A 16166-nucleotide genomic window follows, 5' to 3' on the forward strand; every position below is an offset into this window, starting at 1 on the left:
AGGCTGCCTAGTTAACTACATTTTGATCACACGTAGTCAAATATTTTTATTCACAAATTGCCAGAATATTGTAGTCATTCAGTGGGCCAGCATAGGGCTCAGAGTACTTTCACTGGTAAATGTCTCCTATTGGAAAAAGTATGTATATATAAATAAAAATGGAATTAAAGGTTCTCAGATTACCACTTCAAACCTGAATATGTATATTAGATTGTTTCAAAGGTATGTTTTGAGGGCATCTTTTGACAGTATGTGTATAAATGATGGGAAGTCATAGAAACATGGATAGAATCACAAGACTGTAGATATATGAATTTCCAATTGAAAATGCCATTATTGTCTCTATTTGGACTTTGTTTACATGTTCAAAATAAAGTGAACTCACTACTCAGCTGCTAGACTAGCCTCCCCCTAGAAGAGTGGTTCTCAATCTGTGGGTCCCCGGGTGTTTTGGCTTACAACTCCCAAAAATCCCAGCCAGTTTACCAACTGTTAGGATTTCTGGGAATTGAAGGCCAAAAACATCTGGGGATCCCCAGGTTGAGAATCACTGTCCTAGAGGACCTAAGTGTTCAGGGTGGATTATGAGAGAAGGAGATCCTGAAGGTAACCTGGAACAAAATCATGGTAAGTAAATAATATGTTCTTTGACGCACATTAATGGCCGGATAAAATGGTTCTAAGAAAATAATCAGACCTTTTGACTTTAAGAGAAAAGGTGTGTTCCCAGTTTAAATTATAGTGAATCTCTGGTTTCATGAGACATATAATCAGTGTAAAACAAAATGACTCAAATCCATACAAAGGATCCAGAAGACTTAATTTGAAATCACAAATAATGCCTAAGTCATCCTTCAAAGCAAAATTCAAAACATACACACAAAACGAGGACATGGGCTTACTGTGATTGCATTTGCTGTGGTAATCCAAAAGGTTTCTGCTTCAGTGTAAATGTCATCTTAGCCATGGGATTGACCTTTTGTTGCACTTGCACCTTTTTCGAAAAGGTCTGCTGAACAGATCGCTGAGGAATAGGCCACGGTGGAGTCACAGGACCCGCTCCTCCAGGTGAAGCCGTCTCCTGCTTAGTTGAATCTTCACAAGTACTACCTTTTGTCCCTGGTTTGCATACACAAAGTTGTGGTCGCAAACACATCCCTCCATTTTGGCACGGTGGTGAACAGTTAGCTAAAGAGAAGGGGGAAAGGAAAATAATCAATGTAATATGAAAACCTCATCGCTCCATATTTTCATTACTACAGGATTTGGGGGCAAAACATATCCTCTGATATTAAATTATGAGATTGATGGTATATTCAAAAATTATTTGCTACTTTCATATGTAAGATATTTATATGCTTTTGACATCTTTTCAAAAATATACACAGTTTAAAGATTCTGGACCATTTTGTGCTCTTTCTATTGGACAACCATATAACAGGCTTAAATCTGGTATCTACCATTATTATGCAAATGAAATGAAGGACTACTACTCCCACAACACACAATCAGATTAAGTTTTTCTACAAGATGTCTTTGTCAATATACAGCAGCTGTACAATTCAGCTGCCTCATGTGTATACCAACAGAAACATACTCGAGCTTATCCTCATACATTACAACATATTTCTGCAAGGCTGTCATCTTGGTCAGTGAAAAAAGTGCATCATATATATTAGAAAGGGCTCAATTTCCTGTTCCACACTACTTTTGGTGGTTGGGGTTCAAAAGGGGGTGTAAATCCCAGGATGGGTGAAAATTTTCCTGCCATTGTTTGACCAGAGTTTGGAACTTTTCTTTTTAAAGGGATAAAGTTTTTTTTAAAGACTTGTCGGTGTTTCAGATGTGACTCACTCCTGTTACTTGTAAATTGCTGCATTGCTCATTATTTTTCATTGCTTTTCATGCACACACATTGGCTGGTGAAAACACCAGCCATCAGCCAATGGCCTAGAGCGAGTTTCTTCCCCGCAAACACTACTGACTACACAGATCAGACTTTTTCCAAAATTTTAGAATGAAAAAGTTATTAGACTTTCTTCCACCAACACCCCTGGTTTTAAAAATAAATCCCATGATCCTGCCCCAAAATGAAGTCAAATATCACAGTGTGGATTCTGGGGTGCACATGATTCACAGGCTATCCTTTATCCACTCCTTCTTTACATGATGTAACTTTTTAAATACTATTATGGAAATCTGCTTGCCATGAGTGAGTAACATATATAAATTTTCTGAGGAATTGGTGGTTCGATCGAACTGCCCTAGTAGAAGCAAAGCCACTATGATACAGCTTTCCACAATGTGTGTTGTGACACATGCATGTGTCAGCTGTAGTGTATAGGTGTATCACATGAACCTAACAAAAAATAACAAAATTTGTAAGTTATTATCTTACAAATCATAGACTTTAAAAAATATAAATGAAATATTTTCATGAGATATGCTGTGTTCTCATACATTTCATTATCACAAATTATCTATGTGTCCAAACCATATCACTTATAAGGGGTTGATTGAACCTCTGGTTTGCTGGTAACACTAAATTACCGTGTCACAAAATTATGCGTGTCTAAAAAGTGTGTCACCAGTTTGAAACATCTGGAAAGGTGTGCTGTTATTACATGAAACATAATCCACCAAATCAAAGCCCCTCGCTGCTTGAAATATCAAGACCTTTGGATGCCCAGATGCTCAAAGTCATATTATTTATTTATTTATTTATTTACTTCATTTCTACCCTGCCTTTCTTTACCTCGGAGGGGACTCAAGGCGGCTTACAAATCCAGCAAATATTCAATGCCGCACAGATAGACAATAAAACACAGCTCATCAAAATATAAACAATTTAAACATATAAACAATTAAAACACATAGCAATAAATTAAACTGATTAAAACCATATAAAATGCCAAGTCATGATCATATGTGAAGGCATATTTGGAGAAATAAAGTAGGAAACTTAAATTGGGAACAAATAGCTTAGGAAGATTTCAATCAATACTTGGGAGCTTAGCATACAGAATTTTATAGACAACACATGTTCTAAAAACGATATAAGAAAGTTATGTTTTAATCTATTTTTATTCTATATATGCAGATTTTTGACAGACTGAGACATATTTCTGGAAAGAGATACTTTTCTTTTTCTCCCCACGTTGTTGCTTCTTTCACTATAAAATGTGAGGCCACCGCCTTACAGCCCTTATCAAGAGCATTCCCTCTCTGAAATCAGCCCCATACTGTACAGGGAAGCTGGCAAACCACTTTCCAGCTGGAATCAGAACCAATTGTTGTTTCCAACAATCAGATTGCTTTCAGCCCTCAAACAAATATAAACCATAAACTCAATGGTTCTTTTGTCCTCCCTGTCTCAAGGGGCCTTTTCATTGTATTCAACATAATGTCACTAACTGGCTAGGCCAGACAAGCATTCCAAGGCTGAGAGCTAACCATAACAATTAATATGGGGGAGAATAGGAAGGAATCATTACATTAGCTTTCAAGGCACAAGTTTTATTCGAGTATCTTAACCTCCTCTCGAGCCAAAGGAGACAGGACTTTGGCAAAGCAGTTTTGTCACTTGGGGATTCAGTCTATCTCTGAATCCCTCTCTTCCAGTATATTTCAATGTCATCTAATCAGCATACAGTCAGACCTCTGGAACTGCAGAACCCATATCTGTGGTTTTTCTTACCTGCACCTGAGAAATTACCTCTCTAGAAATTTGCTTGGTCCTCCAGGCATTTCTACAATATGCTTTTCTTGAAATTACTATAGGTCACCTGGAAAGACCTATCAAATGCCTAGAGAGGATAGCCATCTAAGAATTTCTAGTCCTCCAGGCCAACTCAATGGCATTTTGAAACAGGAGGTCAGGTAATGATGTTTAGTTGTATTTGTGAATCCTATGGATATATGGGGGGGATTTATGTATATTTTTACATTTTACAAGTCACAAATATAAAGAAATATACAGAAAGGTTATCACTGGGGTCTCCTACTGTACCAAATACAGTGTTCCCTCACTTACTGTGGGGGTTACGTTCCAGGACCACCCGCAATAAGTGTAAATCCGCAGAGTAGGAGCACTATATTTATTTTAATATTTACACATTATATTAGTAGTTATGTGACCTTTCTCCCCTTCTCAAGCCTTCTTCCTGCGCTTCTTCTTGGCAGCCTTCTTTCTGGTGCCTGCCAGTTTCCCTGTTGTGCATGTGCCTCCCTCTCGTCAGCATCCAGAGTGGCCCAGCTGGACGCCGACGAGAGGAAGGGCACATGCACAAAGGGGAAACTGGCACCTTTTGCACATGCGCCATTGCTCAGAAAAAAACTGTGAAGCAGTGAGGGAGTGAAAAGCGAACCACAAATTAGGGAGGGAACACTGTACTATGTAATCCCCTGCCCTGGTTGCTCCACAGCTGCTGTCTGCTTTTGGCATGGATATTCTGCCATTGCTGTCTCATTTTCCCTTGCCATACTCCTTGCCCTGACTCCATTCACTTTTGCATTCCTCCCTATCTTACCTAGTGATAGCAGGAAGCCATCTCTTTTTTCAGGACTTAGTCAGGCAGATGCACTGAGCTGCAACATGGTTGTCAAAACTCCAGCATCTCTGTTGCTTTGGACCTTTCTCACATGGATTACGAGAAGGTCTGGGAAAATGAAGATGGTTGATGTCAGCCATGATATGAAGCCATCTACACCAGTTCCCATCACACTATATAATTTTTATATAATTTTATCACTGAGATTCTATTTGAACTAGAATTGCTGCATACTATGGAATTTTGGAATTTCCAATTCAGGAGAAAGTATTTAGAATTTTCAGCCAGAGCTCAAGTGCTTCCCTAAACTACAAATCTCACAATCCCATAGGATGCAGCTATGGTAGTAGAATCACAGTGCACAGCATGAGAAGGTCCCAGGTCTCCAATGCCACCAGTTCATAATCTGCTGTTCTGACTTCATCTGCTATTTCTTTGGGAGCTGCATGGCCATGGAGTTGTACCCCTAGCAGAAAAAGCACATATTACCAACTGCTGCCAACTATTTCAATGTATTACATTTATGGGGGTGTTAAACAGTACACTTAATAGTTGAACATGCTATACCAGGGGTCCTCAAACTTAAAGCAGAGGGCCGGCCCACAATCCTTCAGACTGTTGAGGGGCCGAATTATCATTTGGGGAAAAAAACCGAACAAATGCCTATGCACACTGCACATATCTTATTTGTAGTGCAAAACAACAATAACAATGAAAGAACAATACAATATTTAAAAATGAAAATAATTTTAACCAACATAAATCTATCAGGATTTCAATAGGAAGTGTGGGTCTGATTCTGGCCAATGAGATAGTCAGGTTAATTAGGGTTGTTGTTGTTGTTGTTGTTGTGTGTCTTCAAGTCATTTCAGACTTTGGGCGAGCCTGTCAAAAATTATTTATTTATTCATTTACTACATTTATTTACTACATTTATATGCCACACTTCTCACCCCGAAGGGAACTCAGAGCAGCTGTATGTACATACAATATATTATATTATTAGCATAGCACAATATTAGCATTATACTATATTGAACTATACCACTATACTGTAATATTATATGTAATATATAACATATAATTAATATTATTATATGATATTATTGTTAGTATTGTATTGCATAAAATTATATTATTATTATCAATATTATATGTATATACAATATATTATATTATTAAAACAGATATAAAAATATTATATTATAAATGAGGGCGGGGGCCAGGTAAATTACCTTGGAGGGCCGCATCCGGCCCCCGGGCCTTAGTTTGGGGACCCCTGTGCTATACTAATAGTTGAATCCCTCTCCAGCACATGAACTCACTTTTCTGTTGTAATGAGTTTTGTTGATGTTCTATAAAAATTTCTTATTATAATTGTGAAAGACCAAACATTTAGTCTTACTGCCAGAAGTTTAAGACCACATATAAGTCTGGTAAAAAAAAAAAGACATTCTCACAGCCAACTTAAAACAACGCTCTAAGAGCACTGTGTATGTCTACTGAGAAATAAGGTAACTGCCCTTGTTTTCCATGGTGCTTTCTCCCAGGCAAGCAAATACAGAGTGGGCCAAAGGTCACAACAGGGTTTCAGTATTTAATAACTTCTTTGTGTTTTGTTTTTAATTTACAATATTATTGCATCACATTCAGTATATATAGGAAATTATGTTACATTACGTGTAAAATCTTTTCAAACAAAAGTTTTCTAAAAAAATGATTAAAACATCAAACACCTTTGTGACTTTTGCCCCTCGTTGTTTAAGTGCACACTCTCCATCTTCAAAATAATAACAACTTCTGCTGTTTTTATATTTTATTATTTACATTCTACCTTTGTGATTAAATTGTTAGAATTAACAGTAGTGCTAGATATGGTAGATTAATCCAACTGCCAGTTTAAAAGAAAAACTAATATAACAAAAATCTATATGCTATATTGCAACAATAAAAACAGCACATGTAACTTTCTTTTTAAAAGTGTCAGATAGCAGTTTTTCTGGTTTTGTGGATAAAACTGGGAAGTGTGCATATCAGCAGATCAAACCCAGGGATGCATTATACATGGTCCCTTCTTTCTACCACTGTGTGGTAACTACAGCAACATCAATTCTTTTATCCTGCTCTGATTGAAGTAATGTAAGAATGAGCTCCACAGTCTGGTGTCTGAGAAAAGATAAAAACCTAGATAAATCTGATTATTAAAATTAGAGGAAAGAAGGCTGTTCTCTCAATTTGAATAATACAACCTCTTCCAGTTGCTGGCAACCTGCAATGGGAACCTGCAGCAACTTTCATCATTTAGAAATGGAAAAAGCAAGAGCAGCAGGAAGAACGCAAATTGGGAGAGGCGAGACTGAGTTATCAGTTTCCTGGTCAAAGTGGAAAATCTCTATAATAATTACCCTCAAGTTAACAACGCTTTATAGACATAGTTTCTAGGCATGTAAACCATTCTAGTCTTCCCAACATAGCACAAGCCTCAAGCAAGATGATATATCATGTTGACAACTATGCTGTACAATCCCATATCTCAACTTTAGACATTATAGGAATGGTTATTTCGAATGAGATAAACAGGAAAGGGGTGGGATGTAAACATGCTGCCATAGACATAGGGAGAAATGCAATCTGACTTTGGTCAGTGTCTACAATTCTCCACAGTATATTGACTAGAGTTAGTTAAAGGACTGCAGAGATTATAGACAAAACTCTAATGTCTCCAAGCTCTGATAATGAAACTTTTAAACATTCTAGCCATGTAAATGCTTTCAATCACAAGTATTCAAATTACAGCCAGACTTCTACATTTGATGAAGTTAGGGGCACAGGACCACTGTGAAAGTAAAAAAACTGTGAATACAAAAATTGTTATATTTTTACCTGAGAGTACATCTCTAGAAATTATACCTGAGAGTACATCTCTAGGGCCGGGCTGTGGCACAGCTGGTAAATAGCCAGCAGCAATATATCACTGCTGATCAAAAGGTCATGAAATCGAAGCCTGTGGTCGGATTGAGCTCCCGACTGATTAATAGCCTAGCTTACTGTCCACCTAACCAGTTTGAAAACAGCTGCAGCTGTAAGTAGAGAAATTAGGGACTGCTTAATGTGGGAGGTTTATTCAATTTAATTTACAACACCATAAAACTGCCGGTGAGCGAAGAGCGAGGAGGAAATACTATGATCAAAGGACTCGGTGTAACAGTGGATGAAGCGACAGCTCCCCCTGTGGCCAGAATCGAGCATAACCTCCTGTCTGTATGTATGTATGTTGTATGTCTAATAATGGCATTGAATGTTTGCCATGTATATGTGCATTGTGATCCGCCCAGAGTCCCTTTGGGATGTGAAGGGTGGAATATAAATACTGTCAATAAATAAATAAATATAAATTTCTAGTTCCTCCAGCATAGCTCTATGGTCCACTTCTGCAGGAAGTTGGCCACAGATCCACATTGGGGAATCTATAGGTTCCAAGAAGGGTGTTCTCTCTAGAAATCTCTAAGGCCTTCAGTATGACTCGAAAAGTTGACCACAGTCACACTGGAAGACCTAGAGATACCTAAAAAGAACACTTTTGATCAAATCCGCAAATAATCAAATCCACAAAAGTCAAAACTGTAAATGTGAAAGCACCCCTGTATATTAATCCTGATCCTCCCTACATGGCTACCAGTCTCAATTCACAACACACTTTGAACCACAAGCTATGTTATAATATATAGCGAACAATTACAATGAGCACATTGTCTGACAGCATTGTCTACGCATGGAGTTCCTCCACAGCTGATGGAGAGGAAAGACAATTACATCCCCCTCCTCAGGAGCTCAAATTAACTCCTTTTTTTACTATCTGAATAGGGGGTAATACATATCAGGTGGGGTGGGAGACTGCATGTTCACATAGGGTTTCAGAGAGTTTAAGAATACCTAGTCCTTGATAATCCTGATTTAGGCTGTGACTGAGATTTTTCTGGTCTGGACAAGTTACAGTTTGGATAAATAAGCTCACAATGGATGTAATTATTTCTGAAACAACTATTTTCTCATGCCTGTTTACCACTTCTCCAACCTCTGCTAATTTTTACCTCAATTGCCTCACTTTTGGTCTCATGCTGTTACTAAATGTTTCTCCCTTCAGTCAGAGAGTGCAGAAAATTCAAAAAGAGATATTACAGGAATTGATCTCCTTCCAATAGGGGAAAAACCCATATGGGGTTGCCCCAAAAATATATCTTTAATAGTTGTGTAGAACCATGCCTCTCAAGCTTTCTGATATGAGGGACTAATAGTTTTTTGTGTCAATATGCCAGAGACAGGTACCATATTTGTGCCCACATAGAATGCCAAATATAGTACCATATATATCTGATACTCCAACAAAATATTTCCAGTACACCAAAGGAAAAATCACTGGTAGAATGGCTGACATGAGGCCAAAGTCCAGATCAGACTATGGGAAGCATGGGGAAAAATCATACAGTTATTGGTTTTGGCCCCAGGAATAGTGCAATGTTATATCAGCCATAGATCTGATAGAGGACGTTTCCTTCCCCCTGATGTCTACTGCTATCTCCCTAGGCTTCTGGCACAGAAAACAGTGAGGTGACTTTGTTCATAATGCTGACAGGATACATTTTCATAATTAAGATCCTATCAGACTGTAGTAAAAATAACTACATTAGAAACTGAAGAACAATAAACTTCCACACACTCATCATCCCAGAAAGATTATTAAACTATTCAGAAAACAGTGTAAAAAATACATGACCTGAAATTAACGTGGAACTAAGACACTGATGTACAATATGAAGAACAGAATACAGTATTACCTCCCTACTATGCAGTTCGCTTTTCGCTCACTCACTGTTTCACGGTTTTTTTCTGAGCGGTGGCACGTGTGCAAAAGATGCCAGTTTCCCTTTTGTGCATGCACCCTCCCTCTCGTTGGCGTCCAGCCGGGCTACTCTGGATGCCGACAAGAGGGAGACGCATGCGCAAAAGGGAAACTGGCAGGCGCCGGAGAGGAAGCCGCCAAGAAGTAGTGCAGGAAGAAGGCTTGCAAAGGGGAGAAAGGCCACCTAACTACGAATATAATGTGTAAATATTAAAATAAATATAGTGCCCCTACTTTGCAGATTTTCACTTATTGCGGGTGGTCCTGGAATAAGTGAGGGACCACTGTAATTACCATACTGAAAAAAAGTATTTATCTTCCTTTTAGATGAAAACATGTCAAGCAAATCCTTGTCATGACCGCCTTCTATCTAGAAGTCTATGTCTTCAATGTGAAAGTCTATGTGGACCCAGAATAGGTATTCACAGTCGCTTATGGACTAAGAACATCTATCAATTCAGGTGGAATAGGAGTGCTTTAACTGAGTATAACTGCATGGCAGAAAGTCTGACTATGGGCCCTTCCACACAGCCATATAACCCAGAATATCAAGGCAAATAATCCACAATTTCTACTTTGAACTGGATTATCTGAGTCCACACTGCCATATAACCCAGTTCAATGTGGATTTTATACAGCTGTGTGGAAGCAGCCTGAATGGCCCTTGTGGTTTCTTCTAACTTGAGAATTCTATAGAATGCTAAACCAGAATTTCATAATCCTGCCTTATATTAATTGAGAGTACAGTTGTAATATATTTAAAAACACAAATAAAGTTAAAAACTTGACATTATATTAAATATCCTTGCAGCAATAAATTATAATTATAATTATAATAATTATTATTTATATCCCGCTTTTCTCCCTGACCTGGACCCAAACTGGCTTACAACATTATATAAAAGACAATACAAACAATATACATATGTAAAACAATAATCTATAAAAACAAATTTACACTAAAAATAAACATATTTAAAAACATTTGTCTAATACGGTTATAGCAGGCACCTCAACAAGACAGATGGTAAACATTAGCACAACTCAGTAAGAGTCAGCCTTCCTATTATTACAGCTAAATGTCTTCATCATAATAATACAGTAGAGTCTCACTTATCCAACACTCGCTTATCCAACGTTCTGGATTAGTCAATGCAGTTTTGTAGTAAATGTTTTCAATACATCATGATATTTTGGTGCTAAATTCGTAAATACAGTAATTACTACATAACATTACTGAGTTTTGAACTACTTTTTCTATCAAATTTGTTGTATAACATGATGTTTTGGTGCTTAATTTGTAAAATCATAACCTAATTTGATGTTTAATAGGCTTTTCCTTAATCCCTCCTTATTATCCAACATATTCACTTATCCATCGTTCTGCCGGCCCGTTTATGTTGGATGAGACTCTACTGTAAATCTAAACAGGCTAGAAAAGGCCAAAATATTGAAAATATACCCCTATACCACCAAAAGATTTGGGTGGAGATCATTTAATGACAATATATATATATAAAGCCAATATTAAAATGATCAGTGCTCTGGGGACCTTGCCTTATGAGGAGCATCTCAAAAAGCAGGGTATGTTTAGCCTGCAGAAGAGAAGGTTGAGAGGAGACATGATAGCCATGCATAAATATGTGAAAGGAGGAGGGAGCAGGCTTGCTTTCTGCTGCCCTGGAGGCTAGGACTTGGAGTAATGGGTTCAAGTAACAGGAAAGGAGATTCCACCTGAATATTAGAAAGAACTTCCTGGCTGTAAGAGCTGTTCAGCAGTGAAACTCTTTGTCTCAGAGTATGGTGGGGGTTCCTTCCTTGGAGGCTTTTCCTGCAAGGCAGGGGGTTGGAGCAGGTGGCTTATGCAGTCTTTTCCAACTCTATTATTCTATGATTCTGCAGAAAATAGTTCTCCAAAATCCCTTGCCCACTAGCCCCTAGCATTTGCTTATTCTTCTTGTATTGACTAAACCAGGACTCATAGCCAGGAACAAAAAACCAAGAATATATCCCGGTTTTCAATTTTGCTTGGTAAAAGGTGCAATAAGGTACACCCACTGCAAACAGTGCAGTAACCTTTTTGTTCTTGGTTAAGATTCAGGAGAAAGGAAACCTTTTGCATGAAGAACTTTGCAATCTGTGAACAATAAACCAACATTCTATGTAGTTCTGCCTTATCAGGCCATGCAAACCATCCTATATGCCTCTCCCCACTGCTGCTCAAAATATGGGGCAGTTGAGCTTTGCTCACTGCTTCTGGAAATGAAGCACTTTGTGGTTGCCTCAGGACTGCGCAACATGCTACTAAAGATGTGAGCAATTTATGGATCGAGCAATGAGCTGTAAATGGCTGCCTGAAGACTTGTAAACTGCAGCTGCTGCTCTCAGTTATCCCAGAAACTGTGCATGCCACAACCTGGACGGTATATGGGTGACATAAGTCAAAAGAAACGTATACTAGCTTAAAACCTTCAATGAACCTGTCCTGTTATGTACATTACGAGATGGTTAACATAAGCATCTGTATCAGATGAATCGCAATACCGCCCAGAGGTCAAGGTTCTCAGTTACAAAATAAGCAGCGAGCTTCCAAGCCTCAGCATGAAATATTAATCTATCCATTTGAACAGAAGTGTCAAACAGAAAGATACAGCACAACATTCAAAGTGCAGGAACCAATCACTTTGTTAAGACATTGCATTCTGTCTGTCTACAGGATAAGTCACAGCTTGGAACTTTTTGTAAACCGTTAGCTGTTTATTTTTTTTAATCAAGTGTCTTATTTGTGTTGCTTGCTACCAATTTTTTGCCACATGGATAAAAGTAACTCTAGTCACAATTATGTTCCAAAATAATGAAGAAATGTTAGTTATTACAGGAGAAAAAAGACAGGAAAGGCTGTTGAGATAGTTTTTTTTAGTAATATCATTACCTCTTTATTACCAAGAACAGTACTGCATTACAAATAACATAGTTATTTTGAATGCATTGTAGGGTCAGTCCAGACAGTACCTATAACCCAGGAGCTTCCACAGCAAAATGGAGGGTGGCCAGATGCCATTCCCTCAAAATGCGGAAGGAAGCACTACAAACCCGCGAGATTTTCAGGTGCGAGAATATCCCAGTTCTGAGCCGAAAATCTGTATCTTCGAATGTCTGTATGTCCCTACAATCAGAAAACACTGGATGTTTTATCTGAGTTTGTTTCCAGGTTTTAGATGTTTGATCCTGATTGGTCAGTTCCTAAAAAGAAGGTGACAATTGAGTAGAAGGCAAAAACTCTGGCAAGAAGAACTTTGTCCTTCACCTGTTTAATGAAGTTTGTGGCAGAAAAGTGAAGTTTCTGGGGTGGAACAAGTACTTTCACAGTAAGTAGTATACAATGAAACAGGAACAGACACTTTCAAACCAGGAGCAGCAATCTGTTCTTCCATGCCACAAGTACACAACCAAATCTGTCTGGACAGATGGCTAGGCAGGCAGGCTCTAAAAAGTGTCAGTAATGATCAAGTTCTGTTCCTGGCTTGGAAGTGTCTGTACCTGTTTCACTGTGTAGTGCTGACTTGGACAGAAGTAGTCCTACCCCATTAACTTTGTTTGTGTGCTAGAACTTCATTAAACATGTCTAGGGCAAATTTTCTCTGGTCAGGACAAAGAACTGAACTTTTGCAGTGATTCACATATCCGCATATCCGGATCTTGAGGTTTTTTAAAAAATCACCAAAGTTTCTAGTGGACGTCCTGTGGTGGCCATCTTGGGAGCCTCTAAATCTCACAACAAAGCACCAAGTGTGGACAATGGAGGTAGAAATCCTGGGATTAACAGGTCTGTAGGTCAACCTGTTCTGAAGTCCCAGGATTTTTCATCCCTCAGTAAAACCCAAGATTGGGTGCTGTCTGGAAGTGTCTGTAGTCAGACCCCCATGTTCACTGATGTTAGGTGCATAGGACCCCACGCAAAATTAGGAAAGCTTCAAATTTTAAAAATTGCTTCTGCTGTATGTTGACCACATAACTATGCTGGAGGACCTACAAATGCCTAGATAAGTGTTCTCTTGAGGAATCTTTTGGTCTTCCAGCACAACTATATAATCAACTGTCGGCAGAAGCTGACATTGAAAAGCACTGGAGGATCTGAAGATTTCTAGCGAGAACAAATTGAACAAATACAGAAATAAGCAAATCTACAAAAGTGAATCCCATAAATATGGGAGGCTCAATTGTACTTCCAAACCTTGTGTTAAAGAAACGTATTATTTATGTTAAGATGAAAGAATGAATAACACTGTGATTACAGTAGTTTGCACAAACTGACAGAAGGGAAACTATTAAAGTAAAAAAATGAAATAATAGAAAATTATTTCAAGGATAAAATTTGACAAATGTATATTGTGTTTTCTTGGGGTGCCTCCCATATAGACATTTCCTACTACTATCCATCAAAAGGCATTGCTCATTGTTCTACTGGGATTTTTTTTTAAAGATGGAAGAGATAGGAAAACGGGAATACTACAGATTGTACATCATCCAAATAGCTTCCTATTAATAAGGCAGGATGGTAAAAGATTCAAGTTTATTCACCTATCACAGTGGTTCTCAACCTGGGGTCCCCAGATGGTTTTGGCCTTCAACTCCCAGAAATCCTAACAGCTGGTAAACTGGCTGGGATTTCTGGGAGTTGTAGGCCAAAAAACATCTGGGGACCCCAGGATGAGAACCACTGACCTATCAAATTATGGTTTTGCATGACACTGTAATAATGCCGTAATATGAAGAACAAAATACACAGTTTGCAAGCTAAGTTATCAAATCCTGTATAAACCTGCTGCAAAGTTGACAAATGAATGTATTTTGCATTTATTAATAATATTATACCTCTCACATTATTACAGTTTCAGACATAATTTCACAATTTCATTTTAGCATTTACTCTGGTGAGGGAAGCTCTTCTATGATTCTTGCATTACTAAAGGATGAGATATTGCAAGTATCTCTTTCTTCTATGCAAACGTTGCCCTTATCATAACTGTGAGAGCAAAGGGAATTCTTGTCCTAAATACACATCTAATAAAAGTATGTGTCATTGCTGGAATTCTTAACTGGCTCATTTCAAAACATCTGACGCATTCCTGTAGTGACATCTACGGTTGTGTAAACATGACCTCTAGGAATGAAACAAAAATAATGCCTTCTTTTTGCCATTCTTATGCTCCAATTAAAAGTCTGTTTTCAGATTTGTTCAAAACTACACAAGGAAAACTGCATCCCTTGGCTCTTTCAAAATTACTCTTAAAACTGTAGCAAATGCAACTGTTATCCAAAGACTGAACTCCAGAATATTTATTGTACCTTGAAATGCAAGCACATTTCTGGTGCCTTGAAACACTGCGGATCCCAAAAAATGATCTCATGTTCCTATTATGCAAGCAGTCTCCAATTACTGTTATCATTCTCAGCATCATTGCACTCTGTAATGAGTTACACTAAGGCCGGCTTGCAGAGCTTATAACCCATCAAACTAAAACTCCAGATTCTGCTGTTTTCAGAAGCCTTACCATGATTCTGGGAGACCAAGATATACCACTGGTTAGAACAGAACTTTCCAAACGGTGTGTTGCAACCTCTTAGCATGGAGATTGCAGTGTGGAGATGTGCCCTACAAATGTAGCAAGAAACCTCTGTGTCTATATAAAATAAGCCATAAATAATATATATTTAAAAATATAAATGAAAAGTTTCATTAGATATGTTGTATCCCCATACATTTTGTTATTACAAATTATGCATGTGGCTGTATTTCTTATAAAGGAATGGCTTAACTTCTGGTCTGCTAGTAAAACTGAATTACTGTGTGGTGAAATAATGCATGTCTAAAAAATGTGTCACCAACACGAAATGTTTGCAAAGTTCTGGATAAGAGGCTATATAGGACCATATTGTAATGTTTAATATGTTTTATGTTCATGATATAATGTCTCTTTGTATCGTTTTTAATGGTTTTAATTAATATTTATATGTTACTAGCTTGGGGACCCGGCGATGCCTGGGTTATTTGAAAAAGGCATTATTTGTATTGGAATGTTATGTATTCTCAGTTTGGAGTGGGTGAACTACAGTTTCCAGAATTGTGGGTCAATCCTCCCCAAACCCTGCCAGTATTGAAAGTTGGCCATTTTGGATCTGTGAACCAAGGGTGATCCAGATCTGTCATTGGCTGGTCATCGCCTGGCTGCAGTGCTCTCTGGATGGAGGTGAACTACTACAAGTCCCAGATTCCCAAGGCAATTGTTCCGAAGCATCTGTCAGTATGCACAGCAGGCAATGTTGAGTCTGTGTGCCAAGTGTGGTCCACATCCGTTGTTGGCTGGGGTCAGTGCTCTTTGGATGCAGGTAAACTACAACTCCCAAAATCAAGGCCCATTCCCACAAACCCCTGCAATATGTTCAGTTGGTCATGAGGCTGGTCTGTGCAAAGTTTGGTCCCAGTCCAATGTCGGTCGGGGTCACTGTTTCTCTGGATACAGGTGAACTATAACTCTGTTTTTCCCAAAGTTGTCCAATATGTTCTGTTGGTTATGGGGGCTCTGTGTGGGAAGTTTGGTCCTGGGCCATCATCGGTGGGGTTCGAAGTGCTCATTCATTGCAGGTAAAATATAAATCACAGTACCAACTACTCCCAAATGCCCAGGCCAATTCCCCTCAAAACCCACCAGTAT

The 16166-nt window shown here is 38.4% G+C and overlaps 1 protein-coding gene across 5 annotated transcripts in view; it reads right to left on the reverse strand.

Moving 5' to 3' along the window:
* Window positions 1-16166, reverse strand: part of ltbp1 (latent transforming growth factor beta binding protein 1) — a 212553-nt gene that overhangs the window by 178800 nt on the left and 17587 nt on the right. For all 5 annotated transcript variants that reach the window (XM_008125456.3, XM_008125451.3, XM_062974291.1 and 2 more), the window contains exon 3: window positions 903-1188. In XM_008125456.3, coding sequence (XP_008123663.1) covers window positions 903-1188 — 286 coding nt within the window. The remainder of the gene's footprint in view (window positions 1-902; window positions 1189-16166) is intronic.

The sequence above is a fragment of the Anolis carolinensis genome, chromosome 1 (assembly GCF_035594765.1).
Source record: "Anolis carolinensis isolate JA03-04 chromosome 1, rAnoCar3.1.pri, whole genome shotgun sequence".
Classification (NCBI taxonomy): domain Eukaryota; kingdom Metazoa; phylum Chordata; class Lepidosauria; order Squamata; family Dactyloidae; genus Anolis; species Anolis carolinensis.